The 20,983-nt window shown below is 34.7% G+C and overlaps 1 protein-coding gene across 6 annotated transcripts in view; it reads left to right on the top strand.

The window, feature by feature from the left end:
• LOC143245234 (transient receptor potential cation channel subfamily M member-like 2) overlaps positions 1–20,983 on the top strand; it is an 84,036-nt gene that overhangs the window by 38,413 nt on the left and 24,640 nt on the right. For 4 of the 6 annotated variants that reach the window (XM_076491356.1, XM_076491355.1, XM_076491353.1 and 1 more), the window contains 10 exons: positions 27–154; positions 883–1,074; positions 1,389–1,717; positions 2,998–3,250; positions 9,550–9,643; positions 9,989–10,088; positions 13,051–13,177; positions 14,649–14,792; positions 15,031–15,261; positions 15,821–15,995. In XM_076491356.1, coding sequence (XP_076347471.1) covers positions 27–154; positions 883–1,074; positions 1,389–1,717; positions 2,998–3,250; positions 9,550–9,643; positions 9,989–10,088; positions 13,051–13,177; positions 14,649–14,792; positions 15,031–15,261; positions 15,821–15,995 — 1,773 coding nt within the window. The remainder of the gene's footprint in view (positions 1–26; positions 155–882; positions 1,075–1,388; positions 1,718–2,997; positions 3,251–9,549; positions 9,644–9,988; positions 10,089–13,050; positions 13,178–14,648; positions 14,793–15,030; positions 15,262–15,820; positions 15,996–20,983) is intronic. The other 2 variants (XM_076491354.1, XM_076491357.1) reach the window with 2 other exon arrangements.

Here is a 20,983-nt window from a genome sequence, read left to right as displayed (position 1 = left end):
CAGCAATAATTTCTGTCTATGTACAGCTCAGCAACCAGAGGTGACAAAATGGTATGAACAGATGGAAAAAGACCTTTATCTTACCATTGATTGGAACAGTCCTCACGTAGCATCAAACGAAGTGTTTGCAAAAGATCTTACCAATAAGTTCAAGGTATTATGAAAAAAACTATCATGGTTTCACAAAGTGTTTTAACACTATTGAAGGATAGTGTCTGGCAGTACACATTTGGATAAAATTCATCAATATTAATGACTTCTTGTATTGCAACAATTTTGTACCTTTTATGTGAGTTTTGTCAGATTTTCGTTTAAAAGAAAAAAATGGCAATGGATCATAATAAATTTGTAAATTTCAAAATCTAGTCAACTAGATTTTTAAACAAGCTGAATATTTTTAAGTTGTCTAAAATCTTAATTTTCTATAATCATTTCTTGTGTAATGACTCTTTAAATAATCAAACAGATTAGGAAGATTCACTCCTCATGTTACGTATTGTGATTTATTTATTTGTGTGGGTAACTGCTTGCTTGAAAAAACCTATATTTTAACACAGGTAAAATATTTTTTGTTGGTAAGGGTAGTTCTGTTGCATTGCTACTGTAGTGATATTTTCTCAGTAATGAGTGGAACAATGGATAATGTGAGAAACATTAAATATTTGTGTTAGGTAGTGGTTAATAAGTAGAAAACTTGGTTAATCAGAAGAAACAATGGAGTTTAGATGTTCAAAGTGTCAACTTTTGCTTCTGTACTATTGGTTTGGCTTTTCAGTTTGATTTTGATATGTATTATATTGTAATGGCGTGTGTACTTGGCCACATTCCACTTAAAAGAAGTGTTGCATACCAAATGTGTTATGTGACAAAATTTTATTTCAGGTTTCCAAAGAGGTATTTGAACAGGCATTACTTCGTCCAGATCGTGAGAGATTTGTAAATCTCTTCCTCAATGAAGGTTTCAAGCTTCACAAGTACTTAACACCCAAGCGACTCAAGAGTTTGTTTCTTCGAGTCCAGAATCAGGAGTTTTTTCAGTCTGTCTGCTGGGAAGGAGTTCTTGGACATGGAATGGTAGGATCATGTATTCTTAAACAATGGTTTATGTAAACAGAGAAACTTTTGAGAAATATTAAAGTGTGAGTTAGATTTTTCACTGGTCATGGGTCTTAAATATTGGACAATAGAATCTGACTCCTTCAAGAATATTCCTTGGAAGTTCCTCTGAGAAATAAATATATATAATGAAGTAAATAACCTCAATATTATTACTTACATTAATTATTAATAGGCAATTGAAATCAGTACTGTAAAATAAAAATGAACTTAATGGTTATTTTATGTATGTAAATGTTTATAATCTGAAAGAGTCTTCTTGTCTTAATTAGCTGTCAAAGATTGGCAAAAATTTCCTTGAAGAAGACTTGAATTGGCTTATTGAGACAGCAACTGGTTTTCCAAGGTTTGTTTGTTCTCAGGAACTCTCTGTAAATGCTGTAGGCATGTACATTGTTAGTCCCGATGCAGCTGAGAGAAAAGCCTTGACTCTTCTGACAATGTGGGCAATCTTTACAAACCGAATAACACTTGCAGAAGTGTTATGGCAGAACTCCGACCAACCTATTCATTTGGCTCTTGTTATTTCGAAGATGTGTGACGTATTGAAAAATTACACTTCAGAATCAGGCTACAAAGTAGAAATGAAGAAAACAAGAAGGTAAAGTACTGGTTTTAATGTACGTATTTGAAATTTTGGTTAGATGTAAAATATACAAAAAACTTTCTATGTATAAAATTCAATAATGAATTTTTTTTGTACTATTGATTTTAAGTAATTTGAAATGATTGTTTTTAATTAGATTGGTTTGAAGTTTTGGAAATAACATCAAACTGTTAATTATATCAAATAATTACAATTTTGTTTTTGCAATATTTGTTATAATTTTGTCCAGAAAGATACATGATACCCTGTTTCTAGTTTTTAATACTATATTCATCCATTCTTCTGTTTTAGTGTCAAAACTAGCTTTGTATTAAAAATCTTGTCATATACATTGTCGCGAAGTTGTGCATCTGTAAATTTTTTTTGGAAGGCTATAAGTAGCCTTGGTTGGGTCAGTTAAAGTTCATTGTGAAGAAAGGAATTCTACTGGACATCAAAAGAGTTAAACAGTGACAAAGAGAATGATGATGGAGCTCTTCAAATGCATTCTTGTCAAACTTGCAACATAGCAAGTTGTAAACTGGTAGTGTTTTGTTGCTGTTGATCCAACAGAAACCTTGAAATATTTAACTGAGATAAACTTAGCTGTAAATTTGTCAGACTTTAATTACTGTATACTGCTTTATGTTGCATGTTTTATGTAAATGCTGTTTGCATTTAATTGTAGAAAATTGCATGGCTTGAATCAGCATTTGTGATCATTTCTTAGTAACAGAGAGTGGCTTGCTGTCAAAAACTGCCCCTGACTACTAAAATGCAAGTAAAATGAAACGCCCGTATGATTCACATATGAACATTCAATCACTTTTTTGTTTATGTAGGTGACATTCTACAGACTAACAGGGTAGTTGCTGTAAATGGTTCTCAGTATGTTTTATGTGTAGTAATAAGTTGCATCATATTTTGTCCAGTTTGAGGACCTGTGTATCAGTCAGCTGTTTTCATGATATTCATGTCATCATGGCCTTTACCTTAAAGACTTAAATTTGCTTTCAAAACTGAATATGTGAATCTTAACTTTAACAGAATTGGATGTTTGGACTCATCTACTATAAACTTAATTGTAATTTACACAAAAAATGTTATAAAAAACAAACAAACCCTGAAATTATTAATATAATTGTTCAGTATTTTCCCACATATGACTGGTAATCTGTTTGTTTAGCTATTTTGGACTGATACATTATTTATTAATTGTGAACAGTTACAAGTTCCACCATAGAATGACCTCTTTGTTTTTTAAAATCTTGCCCATTTCATTGTGACTCTTTCAGAAAGTTTTCTGAATTGGCAGTTGGAGTTCTCGACATTAGTTACAAGGAAGCAACCTGTAGGTCTTTTGATGTTCTCAGCGAAGAGAGCCCAGATTGGTCATACAAGACAGCAGTGGAACTCGCAGCAGATGCCCAAAATCGGACATTTTTATCTCATCCATGTTGTCAGAAGTGGTTGACGTGGTTGTTTTTAGGCAGCATTCGTATCAGGGAACTTAGCTGGGGTTTCATGAAGTTCCCACAGTGGTTCAAGGTAATGTTAATGTTTACATAACTCTTACAGCTGCTACGGATACTGATGCTTGAATAATCTCATATAGTTACATAAATTAATTGAATTTAATAGGTTCAGACTTCGAACAACAATTGTAAAATGAAGTTAAAAGTGCTCAATGTTTTAAATTATTGATATCTTAAATTTTGTTGTACTGAACTTGGAAAGCTCCCTCTATTGTGGTCTTTGGAAGTACTAGATGTCCATAGAAATGTAATGTAGGTGTAAACAGTGTTCTGTGTATAGTCAATACATAATATCAATATTTACAACAGCTTTTCAATAATTTATCAGTTTAACAAGATTTGAGGTTTACAATCTTCTAATGTATATTGAACATCTCAGTTATTGGAGAATCAAACCATTTGCAGTGCTGTGTTGGCCCTGTGGTAGAACACAGGATTTTGGATGTGATGAGCTTGGTTCGATTTCTTCAATTTGTATGACACCACAAAATATCCCCTTAGGCTTTGAGGTGTTATAAGAGTGAAAGTTTGTTGGTAGAACTGTTGTTGTGTAACAATGCAGTAAAACATTCCTATAACCTTATTAAAACAATAAAGTGCACATAAAAGCTGGATATATACTGATTTTTCAAAACTTTATTTGGAAATGTTTACATGATTTTAAGTAAGACACATGGTATGTGTAAACACCAAGGTATGTGACATGAAATTGATGCAAAAATGTGAAGTACGAAAGATGAGGCGCAGGTTTGAATCACGGTCGCAACAAACATACTTGCCCTTTAAGCCGTGGGGACATTATCATGTGATGGTCAATCCCACTATTCATTGGTAAAAGAGTAGCCCAAGAGTTGGCAGTGGGTGGTGATAACTAGCTGCCTTCCCTCTAGTCTTACACTGCCTAATTAGGGATGGCTAGCACAGATAGCCCTCGAGTAGCTTTGTGCAAAATAAAAAAAACAACAAAAACAAACAAACAAAATAAAGATGAGGTATGTGTATGTGTACAACGTACTTTTACAACTATTAGTTTAACGTACTTTTACAACTATTAGTTTAACGTACTTTTACAACTATTAGTTTTATACAGTTTAAAGTGGCCATGGATTTCATTCTGTAAGTTACTGTTTTATTCGTTGTTTTTATACTGAGAATATTAACAATTTAAAGTTGGATCCCTTATGCTGGTTACTGTACAAAATATCACTGTTTTAGTTCTACATTTTCTCTGTTTTAAATGTATGTATGAAATTGTTTTCTTTTAGAAAGCTTCAGGATAGATTTGTTTTGAAAACATATAGTTTGCAAGGAATGAAACATCTAGCTTTGAGAAAGACATTCTGCATTATTCATTGGCTGTGATGCAAATATATATATCTGTTAAAGTTCACGAAGTCATATTTTTAATGGATCATACCTCTTAACAACTGATGTACTTCTATTACAATTTCAAATTCACTTAAATAGTAGATCAACAAACTAAGTAGTTTAACGTTCTGCAACTTAATATTAACACTTATACCAACTACATATCAATATTATGCACAATTTGAACAATTTTGTGTGAACAATATTTATCCTCAACTCCACTAATAACTTTTGTGTGAACAATATTTATCCTCAACTCCACTAATAACTTTTGTGTCAACAATATTTATCCTTAACTCCACTAATAACTTTTGTGTGAACAGTATTTATCCTCAACTGCACTAATAACTTTTGTGTGAACAATATTTATTCTCAACTTCACTGACTTTTGTGTCAATAATATTTATCCTCAACTGCACTAATAACTTTTGTCAATAATATTTATCCTCAACTTCACTAAACTTTTGTCAACAATATTTATCCTCAACTCCACTAATAAGTAATAACTTTTGTGTGAACAGTACTTATCCTTAAGTCCACTAATAAATGGGAGCTTTTAAATAAACAATGGATACTACTTTTTACTCTACTAATCAGTAAAAGCTTTATATGAATAATAAATATACATGTGGCCACTCCATTCATACTAGGACACAATCTTTATAATGTGCTTTCAATATTTTACTTGATGTTTGTTTTTGAGCTTCACAGGTTACAAAACTTATTTAAACTGACAGTTAATGATCACAATGATAAATACAAGTAATTAAATTAAAGTAAATAAAAACAAACCTTAAATAATAATAATTTTACAGAGGCTAGGCATTGTATCTGTTAATAGAGGGATTTTTGGATTGAATTGGAAGATGTTTAAATATCCCATCAGAAAGTTATCACGATTCTCAAAAATGTTGGTATGTTAAAGGTTCCTCATCAATAATGCTACACAAGTTAATGTAATGTTCTTAAATTTAGGTTCAGTAATAGGATAATGTAATGTGAATCTATAATTTTTATAGTTACTTAATAGGCAGTTGAACATTGATTAATTTCTTTATTTAATTTACTCTATTTGATATGATTCACATTAAAATGTGCTGTTCAGTTGTGAATTAATCTTGTATTGTGTAATTTATTTCCAACTTAAATCCCCTCGGTGTGGATTCCTGTACGTGGTGAGGGGACCTCCCAGGGAAGGTTCTGTTCTTTCTGGTTAACTCCTCTGGGATCTAAACTTCCACCCAAGTGTTTGCAGTGCGTGGCGACCCATGAAGTGGAGGAGAGGATCCTGGTGGTTGAGGAGTCCAACCCTGACACACCACTTTGGCCTTGAATTCCTGTAGATGGGCAGCCTTTAGATGCCCCCCCTTGGGTCATTCGGCTGGTCCACTTGGGCTAGAGTCAACCAAGTACCAGTGTTGGAAGTTCTCAACAGGTGTTTACATTGTGTCTGATGCCGGTGTTTGGGTATAGTGCTCACAAAACCCTGACGTTGCTGCAATGCCCTTGCATAACATTGTAGTGCATCCTCTCGTAGGGCTCCATGGTGGGTGGGGTCAGAGGGTACTGAAGTTTTCCTTCCTTCCTATGGATCCTCCTACGAAAAATTTAAATAAAATAGTGAAAAAACAGTCAATAGGTAAATGACCACGTCTTGAAGACTCTGAGCAGCAATCTTCAACATAAACCTCCTCTGAATAAGGACAGTAAGGAAAAAAGATGTGGTTCTAAACAGAAGGGTTCTCCAGCCACTTCACCTACCCATCATTAAAAATGGCCACCTTGATACAATGGAACTGTCGAGGTTTACGTTCTAATCTGGAAGACATCAAAACATTGATTGCTTCCTACCATCCTGTATGTCTTTCCTTATACGAAACATTTCTGAAACCTGCCGATACAGTCACCTTTCGGCAGTTTTCTCTGTACAGAAATGACAGGCTGTGTGATGGATGAGTACATGGAGGGGTGGCACTGTTGGTTGATCGGCATGTGCCCACTCTGTCTTTGTCACTCAACACACCCTTGGAGGCCGATACTCTCAGTGAAAGCTTTTGCTGGGTATCAAGCACTTCTGCTTGTTCCTCCACTTTCTTGGCCATCAATACTTGGGCAGAGCATTCACCTCTTTCCTTTCAAACTGACTATCTCTTTGACTATAATCGTCCCTTTACACTGGTGGAACTGAAAATGGCCCTTTATCGGTCTGGCAGTACATCTGTTGGACCTGATGATGTACACTACAACATGCCGTGCCATCTATCTCCTGCTTCTCTTGATATTCTTCTAATTGTTTTTAACCGGATCTGGCAGGAGGATGTTTTTCCTAATGCCTGGCACCAGGTTATTATCTTACCTTTCTCTAAGCCAGGAAAAGATCCCAAGATTCCTTCAAACTACCATCCAAGTGCTTTGACGAGCTGTCTCTGTAAGACCTTAGAGAGGATGGTTAATGCTCGTCTTGTTTGGTTCCTCTAATCAAACAACCTCCTCTCGCCCACCCAGTGTGGGTTCTGACGACCGCACTCCACTACGGACCACCTAATTCGACTTGAAACATCAATCAGAGAAGCCTTTCTCAAACAACAACATCTTGTATCAATATTCTTTGACATTGAGAAGGCTTATGACACAACATGGAGGTATGGCATTTTGTGAGACTTCCATATATATGGGTTATGTGGCCATTTACCCATGTTTATTAAAAAAATTTTTACATCCCACTTGAAGATGTGTTTTCCTTCCTCAGTGGGCCTTACTTTTCAAAACAGATGATCTGCCATTGCTTCTTTTGGCCTTTGCATCCAGGTGCAATTGGATGAATTTAGTCTGTCCTTGGATAACATTGCAGAATCTGGTCAGCCCATCCCACCATGGCTTATTACAGTCTCCAAATGTGACCTTTCTTTAAGTCATCTGAGAAGGGCAGATACTCCTGATTGGAAGTACTGTCTTCTCTTTACTGAACATCTTTCGAACAATCTTTCCATTCCAATTTATACGGATGGTTCCAACTCAGGTAATTCTGTGGGCTCTGCCATGGTTTGTTGCAGTTCAGTAGTTGCATTTAGAATCCCATCTACAGCTTATGTGTTCACTGCTGAACAGTATGCCATATATCTTGCCCTGGATTATATTGAAGCTAAGCAGTACTCCAAATGCAGTATTTATACTGACTCGCTTAGTTCTCTACTGGCCTTGGAATTGCTTCACGTTGGCTCACACCCTGTTCTCGCTGATATTCAAAACCGACTGGCCCATTTCACATTAACATCTACTTCTATCCAGTTTTTCTGGATACCAGGCCACGTTGGTATTCGAGGGAATGAGCTTGCAGACACGGCAGCTAAATCTATCTACTCTGGCACTATCACCACTGTACCTATTCCATACATGGTCAATGGTCCTGTATTCAAGGCTCGGCTCTGTGCCAGCTGGCAGTCCACTTGGAGTGAGCAACGTAACAACAAGCTTTTTCAAATAAAACTCTATATTGGGCTTTGGCCGTCTAGCTTCCATATGGTTTGGAAGGAGGAAGTTGTTCTAACTAGACTACACATTGGTCACAGTTTTTTAACTCATCATTTTCTTTTGTTCAGAACTGTTGCACCAGTGTGTAGTTTGTGTAACACTCAAATCACTGTAAGCCACATTTTACTTTCTTGCCATCGTTACGACTCTCAACAACGGTACTATTTTAAACATGTTCTGTTCCAAGGTTTGTTCATAACATTAGACAGTGTTATTGGTGATGGTGACACTTTCCAACTAGATAAAGTTTTTAGTTTTTTAATAGCCATTAATCTTTTTAATCTCATTTAAGTGTTTAATATTTATTCATTACACCTTTTTAATTGTGGTTCCCTTTTAAGAGTCTCAATCTCTCTAGTTCAATTTGAAATTGGGAAATGGCCAGAACATTAAATAACTCAACACCAGGACTGGAAAGGCCAACTTCAGGTTACTAACGCTGCTGTTTGAACTATCCATTTGAACTACCCATTAGTCGTCCTGGCGAGTTGTTATTACAATTTTGCTGCATGTCTTTTACCACTATTATTACTTTACCTTTTGGTACTGGTCATAATGACACATAACCTGGAACCAGGACTGGAAAAACCAACTTCAGGTGGCTGGCAGTGGTTTTTGTACTTACCTGTTTGTCTTCCTGGCAGGGTATGATCATTACCAGTATGCTACACAAAGTCCTTTACAACTTTGTAGACTGGATGTCAACATTGGTTTTATGCCATTTTATGTTTTTACTTGCTGTTTTGTTTTTACCTTCATTTCCTTTTATGTATTTTACTTCATTTACTTTACTTTTACCTTTTTACTGGACATTTGGCTAATTATTATCACGATTTTGCTGCATGTCTTTCAGAACTTTTCTTATGTTACCTTTTGATAATGGTTGTTATGACAACATAACCCAGAACCAGGACCGGAAAGGCCAACTTTAGGTGACTGACAGTGGTTCTTGTACTTACCTGTTAGTCTTCCTGGTGGGTTATGATCATTACCTTTATGCTAGAGAAAGTCCTTTACAACTTCTCTTACTCTGGTTTCTCTCTTACCATTGTAGACTAGGTGTCAACATTGGTTTATGCTTTTTCTGTTTTTCAATGCTGTTTTGTTTTACCTTCATTTTCTTTTATGTATTTTACTACATTTAATTTATTTTTACCTTTTAACCGGACATTTGGCACAGATAGCCTAGCTGCTTTGTGCTATAAAACATGAAATCAACCAACAAATCCAACTTAAATACACCACTGACTTCACGACTCTAAACATATTCAAGAAGTAATAAGTTTGTATCTGTAAACTAATTGTACAGTATATTGATTTTTAATATTATGTTATTTATTGCACACTTTTTTAGTGAAATGTGTAGCACATTTATAACAGTTATATTTCTGTTTTTTTTTTTTTATTATTCAGGTGTTGATGTGTGCATTTTTCATTTTTCCCATGTATTTTTGGGTGAGGTTTAAAACTGATTCCAAAGACTGTGAGCCAGTATCTGCTGATTATGGTAAGATAGTTTTCCGTGTTGTAGCACTTAAGCATGTTCCAGAAACAACTTCAAATGATAGTTATTAAAACCAGAGTCAAACTTTGTCAATTAAATTCGACCTTGGCATGTTTGCTTTTATTATTTTCAGATAAAAATGTTAACACCAAAAATACATTTCACTGTTATTCATATTGTTAGTACTAAGACATTGTGTACTAACCATAAATTTTCTGTTTATAAAACTCTAAGTTCATATTTTACTATCCAAGTACTACTCAAAATGGAAACATAGTGGTTTAGAGATACATCTTGCATTGTAGACTTGAACTGTGATAATTTCTATTTTAATATTCATGTTTTCAGCTATTGATTCAGACAATGAAAAAGAAGGTGAACATGAAGGGCTGATTGATCGACGTTCCCGGTACAGAACCAGCGCAGTTCGTGTTGGGTCTATAATCAGGTAAATAAAGTTCCTATAGACAAATAACAGGTGTCAGGGCTAATTGATCGACGTTCCCGGTACAGAACCAATGCAGTTTGTGTTGGGTGTATAATCAGGTAAATAACATTCCTATAGACAAATAACAGGTGTCAGGGCTAATTGATCGACGTTCCCGGTACAGAACCAACGCAGTTCGTGTTGGGTCTATAATCAGGTAAATAAAGTTCCTATAGAAGAATAACAGATCTCATTACTCTGTTTTTCAAACCATTAATTACATGTGTTTGCCAAGTCAAGAGAAATGTTTACATTAACCCTACGTAGATAGGCTGTGTTGATTTAATTGGTCTTGCAACTGCCATTTAACCATGAAATGTACATACTGTAACTAATTATGTTAAATGTATTGTCTCATCATATGGCAAGCTTCTAGTGAAAACTAAAATAATGTTGTACACCAAATAGACAAGTTTGTTTAGTAAAGTATTTTTACAGAAGATATGTCTGTGAGTTCTGTTGGGCATGTGTTGTGTTTTATCTCCAACATATTTTCAAGAGAAGCTTGTGTGAAATTATCTTTCATTATTTCCATTTATTTAAATACTGAAACCAATTGACACTCAACCACTGTTAATTTCATCTTCAGTAATAAAACATTTTGACTCCTTCACCCAAGTATAGCTTGTTGTTGCAAAGATAATTGTGTGCTTGATTCATTCTTGAATTATCACATAGATATCAGACGTGTTGCACATAACATTCGGATCATGCTTGCTATAATGTATCACTTGTCTTGCAATTTATTCTTATAAACTAGTGATGGTTAATTTTCTCTACAATTACCTGATTATCAATTTGAGTTTTTGTTACTATTAAACTGGATCTGAAGTTAATGACGTGTTAACAGTATTTTAATTTTGTACCCAGCTGAAAGTGAGAACTGTGTTTGTTTCTACTTCATCTTGTCATACACATAACATGACAAATGTTGATTCCGATTTAACCTGTTACCTCTGCTGTGATGGTTAACCTTATTTTGTCAAATGTGGCATTTTAACTTTTACCTTACTGCTGTAAAACTCCTTAATAGAATATGTCAAAGTTATGTCCTACATGTTACCTGTAACTCTAAATTTTATGTTTTAACTTTCTTCGCACCAACAGAGAAGTTCACAGTAGCCCAGCTGTATATCTGAAAGTTTATTACACAAGGAAGTGGGCTTCAGTATCCACAGTGAGTGAGCACAGAAATTCCATTTGGTAACATTGTGCTTAGCAACAAACAATGAAGCATATATTTCCACAGGATGTTTAGATGTAATATTAAATTTAAGTGGACTTGTTTTCATTGAGTGAAAAATGTTTTAACACATCGGCACTCTAATATACAGTCTTTAGTGTCTTTAGCTATATATGAACAGGTATATATATATACTTCTGACCATATGTGTGTGTTTATCTTTGCTTCAAAATTTGTTTCCTTTAAAATTACTTTTTAACATCAGTTGGCTAAAGAATGCAGTGTCTGTTATGTCTTTGCTTTGATTAGATTTTTTTTCTAGACTAACAAAGAATTATATGCTATTTTATTATTTCTTCAGTTGAGTGTCTTTTTTTTTTGTTGCCTTCTAGCTTACTGTGGATCCCTTACATGAACCTAAACTTCATTGGAATGAATCATATAATTTTTTTGTGGTTCTAACCTTTTTGATGCAGTTTTAGTTATATTATTCTTTACCATGTGTAGACTCTGTTTTGTGATTGATTAGATGTCCATTTATAATCTTGTCTCTGAACATCACTTTGCCTGATTCAGTTTTGGTTTCTTACTGGTGTAGTTTGATAACGATATTATTTGTTTCTACTGTTATCCGATTTCATTGGATAATGAGTCTGAGGTTTTTGTAGGATGAACATTTTTCGCCATGGGTTGTTGCACTAATTTCTAACATACTCATTGACTGGACTATACCTTCTTGAGTAGTATTAGATCATATCTAAGCTGCCAGAGCAGCTAACATGTCTTCTTCCCAATAGTGTTGTCATACGTGAACAACATTCATTGGATAATGAGTCTGAGGTTTTTGTAGGATGAACATTTTTCGCCATGGGTTGTTGCACTAATTTCTAACATACATATTGACTGGACTATACCTTCTTGAGTAGTATTAGATCATATCTAAGCTGCCAGAGCAGCTAACATGTCTTCTTCCCAATAGTGTTGTCATACGTGAACAAGTTTGCAACATTGTTACACATGTTACGAGTACCATGTTAACAGTTTGTTGCCTTGATAGGAATACCTCTATTACATCCTCTCCAGGAGTGGCATGTCTTCTTTGTACATGTTGTCATACGTGAACAAGTTTGCAACATTGTCACACATGTTACGAGTTCCATGCTAACAGTTTGTTGCCTTGATAGGAACACCTCTATTACATTCTCTCCAGGAGTGGCATGTCTTTTAATCATGCTTCTATTTTAGTAGGAGTATTTCAGGTGAATTTGAAGACAGGGATATAGAAACTTTTGTACCTGTTCTCTTCAGTACAATATTTCTGGAGGATAAATTAATAAGTACAACATCAATATATCTCAGATAAAGTAATCACATCATTAGTATAGCTCACAGACATTCTGTATGCACAAATGCTAGGTTACCTGACTGCAAAAAAAATGAACTTAAAGGCCTAAGGAAGAATTCAATATGTAATATTTGGAAAACATAGATGAATATGTAAGGTCATGATAAATGTGTTTCTTTGAATTTCGTGTTACTTTACATATGTTAATTAACATTTTTATCATTATTCATGTGGCAAAAATATTCCAGAGAAATAAGGTTCACGTGCTAATCACTTGATGGTATTCACGTGTAATTTGTACGTGCACTTGTTCTGTAGAATTAAAAAGTAATGTTATTAACTGGTCTCTATAACTTCTGTATTCTTTTATAAAAATTGTCTTTCCTTGTTTTTAGAAGTAGAGAAGATGAGAAAGAATTGGAACAGGAACCACCAACTGTTGTCACAGTCACACATCCACCACTGTGGAGAATGATTTACCTCATGTGGAGTGCTCCTGTCACTAAACTGTGGACATTTCAGGTGAAAACTGAACCTCCAGCTGTATTGTCCTCAAAAAGTAAAGTGTAATTTGTTTCAATAATGACTAATTACATTCTTTAGTTTGTTTGTCGTTAGAGGTATTTATTTTGCTTTCTGCATTTTTGTTCATTTTATTTTCATTTAAAAGATATCTTTGTGTAATAATTTTTGAGTTCAGAGTTTATCTTTGTGTAGTGTAGGGTGTTTTTATTTGAATGTTATCTCTTGTATGTAAAGATAATAGGGAAATTATTATATATATGTAGTATTTTATTAATAGGTAACTTGTTTGTTGTGTGTTGTATTTTCTTATGTGCAGTGTGTCATTGAGGGACTTGTACATTTTGTTTTTAGCATTACCTTTAGAGGTTAATTTTGTTTTACATTACTGTAGGTTAATTTTGTGTATTTTGTAAATGTATTCTTTACATAGACAAATCCTGTTTCAAAATGTAATGTAAGTATTACGTATGATTTGTTATTTTAATACTTTAACATACCACCATTCTTCTGTTTATCATGACAAGATTTGAATCTATTTATGCTATGTTCATGATTTTTGTTCTTTTGACATTTTCGTGTTCAGTTTTAAATAAAAATATAACTGTATTATCTAATTATTGCTCAGTTTTTCATTACACAAGAAAGGTTTTAGAGATGTATTTCTAGAATATACAGCTGTTATCAGTTTTATGTAAGGGAATATATTTACCTGAACTGCTTAGAAGTTCCAACAATGTCTTATTTTCTCAGAAATGTGCATTGTTAGTGTATTTTAGCTGCCATTAATTTATCATAAATCCTTTCACAAGTTCTAGGCATTTTAGCAGGTAACATAACTAAATTACTCTACATAATAAAGCAATGATTTCAGAATTAGAATACCATGAACTAACAGTAGTTTAATACTTGTTATTAAATCTGTATGGTATTGTAAATATGTGATTATATCCTGTAAGGTACATTTTGCTAATGTGTCTTTATATTATTTTGAATTGTGTGATATAACTCTAAAATAATATATTTGTTTCTGGCTACTTGTGTATAAGCTCTCTATTACCATAACAAAAATTACATTCTGGAGCTGTACTTGTTGACTGTAGGAGTGTTGTTGACTGGCCACCTTTCCATTAGTATATAACTTTTAAAATTAGGATTATCTGTGTACAGATAGCCCTTATGCCATATTATACGATAGTATAATGTATTTAGTTTTAAGCTTTTTTTATATAGGTTAACCCTTAAACAATGGGAATGTTGTAAGTAGCACCGTCAATTGATGATGGCTGCTGTTTAAGGACACTACGATAAACAATGTTGGTGATACATTGGTAGTGAATATATACTGGAGTCAGGTCATGTATTAGTTTTCATGTTGTGCAAATTGTTCTATGTTGTTGCTTTTTTTTAAAATAGAGGATATTCTATCATTCATTGTTTTCTTGAAGTTTTGCTACCTGTTCATTTCTAGGTTTTTTACATGATTTACCTTGGTTTGTTCAGCTTGGCTGTCTTGTGGCCCTCTTGTGGAAACTACTATCTAGACATAACTGTTTGTGCCTGGACATCTCTCATGGTTGTGGAAACCATAAGACGAACATACCGTTTGTACAGGGTAGATACAAGTTTTTGGCTTCTTATGATGTGACTCAATAATTTAATAGTAATAATGTTTATAGACTGTTAACTTTGATATCATATAGATGAACATGTGGGAAAAAGAACTGTCTACATAAAGGATTTAATTTTACTTTACTTATAAAAGTGTAAAATAGAGCATTGTCTTTTATTTCTTCAAGAGGCAATTCTGATGTACAATATGACAAACAATTTGATGTTGATTTTTCCAATAGAAATACAGCAGTATTCCCTTGTTCCTGAAATGTTGTGAAATTTTGCTGATAATAGCCTTCGTGTGTCTGTACGCAATGGGTCGGATCTATCAACTTGGGGCCTTTTATGATCCATACAGTGGAAAGGTGCTTTTGTGCCTTGGTCTCCTGTACTTCTATTATCGACTCATTGCTATATACCTTCCAATATCTCCAACTTTAGGACCTCTTCTGTATCGAGTGAGGTTAATGGTATGTGGATATGATGTTCAGTTGAACTTCAGTATATCTGTTTAGCTCAAATTGTTTGCTTGAGATTTTAATGATATATATGTATTATAAATTCTCATGATAAAATTTGAACAAAGCAGTTATATATGACACTGAAAGTATAGACTTCAAATTTTTATTGAATTGTACATTACTGTGTTACCTTTGACCTAATAAATACATTACATTTTACTTTTTATAAACTGTTATATAGGATGATGCAATAGTCGTTCAGTATCATGGTTCTTCCAAGTTCTTTCATTACAGATGTCCAGGATGTGTATCATTGATATCCTGTCACATACTGCAGGATTCCTTCAACACATTCTCACAAGATTCATGACATTCCAACCAAGTATTGTAAAAAAACAGAGGGAAATAGTGGAACAAAAACATGACTTGCAAAAGACAAATAAGGGCAGGACTTTAATAGAATTGTACTTTGCATCACTATATATATATATATATATATAGATTAATATTTCTCATTATCGAGTTTTAGTTATTAAACATTTTTAACTTTTTTTTTTCTCATAACAAGGTAACTGTGGACTTCATAAACTTTATGAGAATGACCTTGCTTGTGATTATAAGTTGTGGTGTAGTCATACATGCAACTATCTACCCAGATTATCCACTCACTAGTGAACTTTTCAGACGCACGTTTCACAGAGCCTGGTTTTCCATGTTCCTAACGCCAATTGCTGATTTGGAGGGTAAGCTTGTGTGATGGTTATTTTACACCAGGATTTACAATCTATATAATTTTTAAGTTTCTTCATAGTTCTGTTATTCAGTTTTAGAAGGATTGGAATTGTCTGCAGCATGTTAAGTGCATTTCAGTATGAATAATATTAGTAATTATATTCTACGTTGACTAAACTTTAGGAAAGTTAATATAGTTGCATATCAAAGATTTGATTTGAAACAATTACTACAAAACCCATAGAACGTGATAATTGAAGTATGCAAATATTACATATCTCACAATATATCTAATAAAAATAATAATTTTAACTTTTTTCAAGCTTAATTTTGGAATGCACTAAATCTGATTCAAATCATGTGCAAAACTTAACCAGAGGTGTTTATACATTCTGTAGCATGTTTGATCACAAAAGTTATTAATGATTTTGAGATAATTCTATTTATTCATTTTACGTCATTTATGTAAGACTGCCTTACAACAGTCACATGGAACAGATAGATTCTTTTAATCCAGTCAGTAATTTGTCAACTACAGATAAAATGGTATTTGTGAGAGCAGATTTTGGTTCTTTCTCAGAGATTAGTTTCTGTTTTGAAAGGGCCAAGATGTGTCTAAAAGTGTTGTGTTTTCAGGTATATGTTCCTTGTTTTTGATAATTATGAATTTCCAGTTCTTTTAGTTTTACTTTGTTTCTTGAGCCTGGAAAATCTACATTTGTTTTAAATTAAAATTATAGATAGTTTCTTTTGTGCCATTATATTTGTAAATTGGGAATACCACATGAATATCAATTGTATATTAATATACAAACCTTTAAACCACATCTTCTGATATGTTACATGACTTTCTCTCACACCTCACTCTCCCAATTCAGTGCTTTTCTTTATATGCAAACTATTTTGCTCACCACTGATCTTGAGGTTTGCACCTAGTCTTCTGATATTGCTGTATTGTTTTGTGCAACTGATCATGTGACAATGTTCCACCAGTAGGAGTGTGACTTGGCCTCCTAGCATCTGACTCCTTCCATGATGATTGTTCAATCATTACTTCTCAATACTGACACCCTCGTGTTATGACATCTGTTTTTTCTCTCATGAGGTTTCTCAACTAAATCTTCTGTTGAGGTATCTACAAAACCAACTGTTATGAAATTTAATTTTCAAGCAATTTTGCCTTTGCAGACTTAATGTTTTTTATTTTCCACAACATGAATTACTCCAAGATGATAATTTTCATGCTGTCTAGTGGTAAATGTCTGAACTTTGTTCAGTCTAGATCAACTACCACAATAGCATCAGGTGCTTTGTCTGTTAGAGGACGTGAAAGGTGTTGCACACAGCAGGTGCTGCAATTTTGCACGTAACCAGGACCTTTTTCATACCTTGACATGAACTTGTATCCAATAATTCCTGACCATAAGGACAAGCATTTTCAACAGCCATTTCTAACAGTCTGTATTCACACACAATTCTTCCAGTGCAGATGTTGATCTATTTAAAATTCTGCATCCCTCTGGGACTTTCTGGTTTAGGTGTGTTACAATCTTTATTATCTCTCTCTCTCTCTCTCTCTATTTATTTACTTTCCTCCTTCAGAATTTTGTTTTTTTCCCCTTTCCTTGATACTTGAGTCCATGCTGAAAAACATGTTTTGTCTTAACTTCACTCTGGTGATGGTATTCCTCATCATCCTCAATTAGTTGCACATATGCCTTAAGTTACAGATGATTTAAAGCCTTTTCCTTGGACTCCCAAAACCTGAGAATCAGTATCTTCATGTTAGAGGTTCTCTCTTAGTCTTTCTCAAGCTCAGTTTTGTGCCTTCACTACCCTTTTACATTATTTCTATTCCATTTCATTTTGGAAGCAACCTATGAGGTTTCCAGTATGTTTATCTCCCTCTTATCTGAGGGGCCTTCATCTTGGTTTCTTTTCTCCTACCAATGGGTTTTTTGGTAGGGTAGTTGGGTCTTTGTAGTTGTGGGCTAAGGCTATAAACCAACATTTTTCTTGAATACCTTTGTGCCCCATCTGTCCCAATCTCCTTTTCTTACACTTTCTGTCTCCCTTCTGTTCTTGTACTGTCTCTAGGTTTCAGTAGCAACAGTCTTGTCAGTGACTATTTTGTGGGCTCAGTTTTTGGACATATGAATTAATTTTGCACCAACCACTTTGGTTTACAGGTTCTGTAAATTATCTTCCAATTCATATTTTCTCTTCTCTTTCCTGTCTTCTGTTCCTTTCCCTTTTGCCCTTCCCCGCTTGTATAGCTGTATGTCTACGGATTTACAATGCTAAAATCAGGGGTTCAATTCCTCTCGGTGGGCTCAGCAGATAGTCTGGTGTGGCTTTGCTATAAGAAAACACAAACACCTTTTCGTTCTCCAAAGGATTCTCCCAACAATGTCTCTGTGAGATGGTGTCAGATATTTTGGCCAAGATTGCTATCAAAATGGTTTTTCAACCATCTTCTTCTGGAAGTTTATTCCCATCTATTTGTTATTCTTCAACACATTGAAAATTGGCATCTGATGTTGTTGTCTTCACCATTTTATTAACCTTTTCTAATTTCCAGAAGTGAGTTTTCTCACCACTGGTTGTCTTTTTTTCTGAGGTTTTGGATGATCTAGGTTGATGTTTCTGATGCTTATCTTCACGTTTCCATATTCACAACATCCAGACTATTTTTGGTCTGTACCTCACAGCTGAGTTTATCTATTCTGTGCTCTTACTTTTGGTCTGGCATCAACCCAATATTTGCTTTCTGGGTACCTAATATGTGTCTTTGATCACCACATTCACATATTGGGATTGAAATTTTACCAGTATATGGAAACTTTGCTTCTTTTAGTTTAATTTTAACAGGACTTCTCCAACCATACCATTCTCCTTCATTGGGAGGTGACTAGTTAAACTGGAGGAGTTTCAGTTTCACATCCTTCCAATATCTTGTTCATACATCCAATATGGATGTGTTCTTCACTTCACTACTGTGTTTGTGGACCAGGGAGGCTTTGGTTTCCACAGCTCTAGCCTCTTCTTTCTTTTCTACAAGAAAGGTTTATCTGTTTGGGGGCTTGGGCCATCTTGGAACCCCATAACTTCTTGCATTGTTCTCATGTATCTTCTACTGTAAGCTCTACATCATCAGTGGAATACTTTTTTCAAGTTTCTTTTTCTGAAGTGTTTTTGTGACTTTTTTTCTTATTTGGGCATTCCTCACATTGATGCCTTTGCTACTTACAACCATGCAGCTTTCCCTATTCTGTTCTGCTATTCTGCACCCATATACATTGGCAGTAGATATGTTCAATCAGGAATGGTCCAGTTTCTTTCTTTGTGCTTACCTCCCTCAAGTTCTCTCCCTCATTTAGGATACTTTAAGGGTCATCCTAGTGGCACCCTATTGTCCAGATCAATCATGGTTTCCTCAGCTTAACCTTCTAACGCCCTATTCTACTCTCTCAATTCCTTTTTCTTCAGACTTGCACTTCTTTCTTCTATCCAGTTGTGCCATCATTTGGTTTCTTGGGCGGGATTTGTCTGGTTCATTGCAAGATGGTTGGGAATCTTCTTCTCATCTCATCCTGTTTGCCCATCCTCATTAGAAGTTCATCAGTATTTATTGCTGCTTGTCTTCGAGTCAGTCCTTCCCATCTTTCTGTTTCCCATCAATCTGTGTTCTTCATATGGTTTTTGACCAGAACTTATCTGTCTTTACTACTCCTGATTACCAAGTGGCTGTCTCAGGCACTTTCCAGATTTCCTATTCTGTTGTAATTTTTTTCTCCTTAACCCTTCTTATTCTTCTATATTGTTTGACTGTGTCCTTAATGTTGTTCTCCAAGCTCTTACCCTACTTATCACTGAACATTTGACTTTATCTCTTGTGTACCATCTATCCTTTAGAACTGATTCTTCGTCATTACTATTCCATCATTTCTCCATCTTTCACCATCCAGATAGCAATGTTTTCAATGAAGTGTTTGTTGCACGTAAGGAAAAGTGCATTCATCCCTATATCTCTTCCTTCACTTCTAATTTAGTCCTCATTGCCTCATTAGGGTTTCTGTTGTTATTTGGCTGTTGTTATTAATTCTTGATCCTGTCTGTTTCTTTTCTGGAATCCTTCATCTTCTTCAGTCTTTCTCCTGTTACTTTCTCTGAATGGGTCTGACACTTTAGCCATCTTGAGTGTTCATTGTGTTGGATGGAGAAGCATGTTGTTCATCAGTTGTCCTCTCATCAAGTGCATCAACTGACCTACTCACTGACTTCTCACTTCCACTGTTGTTGGAAGAAATTATTTGAAGTGGTATGGAGACAACCCATTATACAGTAAACTGGTGATTTCTTCCTCGTCATTATTCTTACACATAATGCTGTCTCTGACTGGGTAACTCTCTCTTTTTATCTTACCCTGTTTGTATAGGATCCACCTCAGTGGAAAGTGTTGCCTGCCAAGATGTACTTGATGTACATTTTGTTCCCTTATATCCCACTTACCCTGGAGATATGTTGTTCCACAAGACCACTTGAGGTAACCTTGTTTTCATGAATAAGACTTGATCCAGCTATGCCCACTGAATAAAGTATGCATTTTCCATCCCTAATTAAAATCCCAGTACTGACTTGCTTTTATCAATAGGGATTTTGTGGTAACCTGTTGCATTGTCTTACAGAGATGAGTTCCTTTGGATCTTTCTTCCTTGCTTTTCTCCATCCTTTCTTCTTCTAGTGGAGTGTGGGGGCTCTTGCCACTTATCAGTTCTTAGCCAATTGGTTGTGAACTATATAGTATACCTACTGAATGTGACCATTTCTACTCAGCCCACGTAATTCAGTTCATCCTGCTGGTCAGTTTTCATCTGTTATACCATTATTTGGGAGTCAGGTTCCAGGGTTATTTGGTCTTGTATTGATTTCAAACTGGCCAACACAAGTTTTCATTCAGTTGCTGAGTAGATGTTACTTTCCTGTTCTATCTTAATGA

This window comes from Tachypleus tridentatus, chromosome 2, assembly GCF_004210375.1.
Source record: "Tachypleus tridentatus isolate NWPU-2018 chromosome 2, ASM421037v1, whole genome shotgun sequence".
Lineage (NCBI taxonomy): Eukaryota > Metazoa > Arthropoda > Merostomata > Xiphosura > Limulidae > Tachypleus > Tachypleus tridentatus.
The sequence above is the reverse complement of the archived record's forward strand: the minus strand, read 5'-3'. Positions and strand labels throughout refer to the sequence as shown.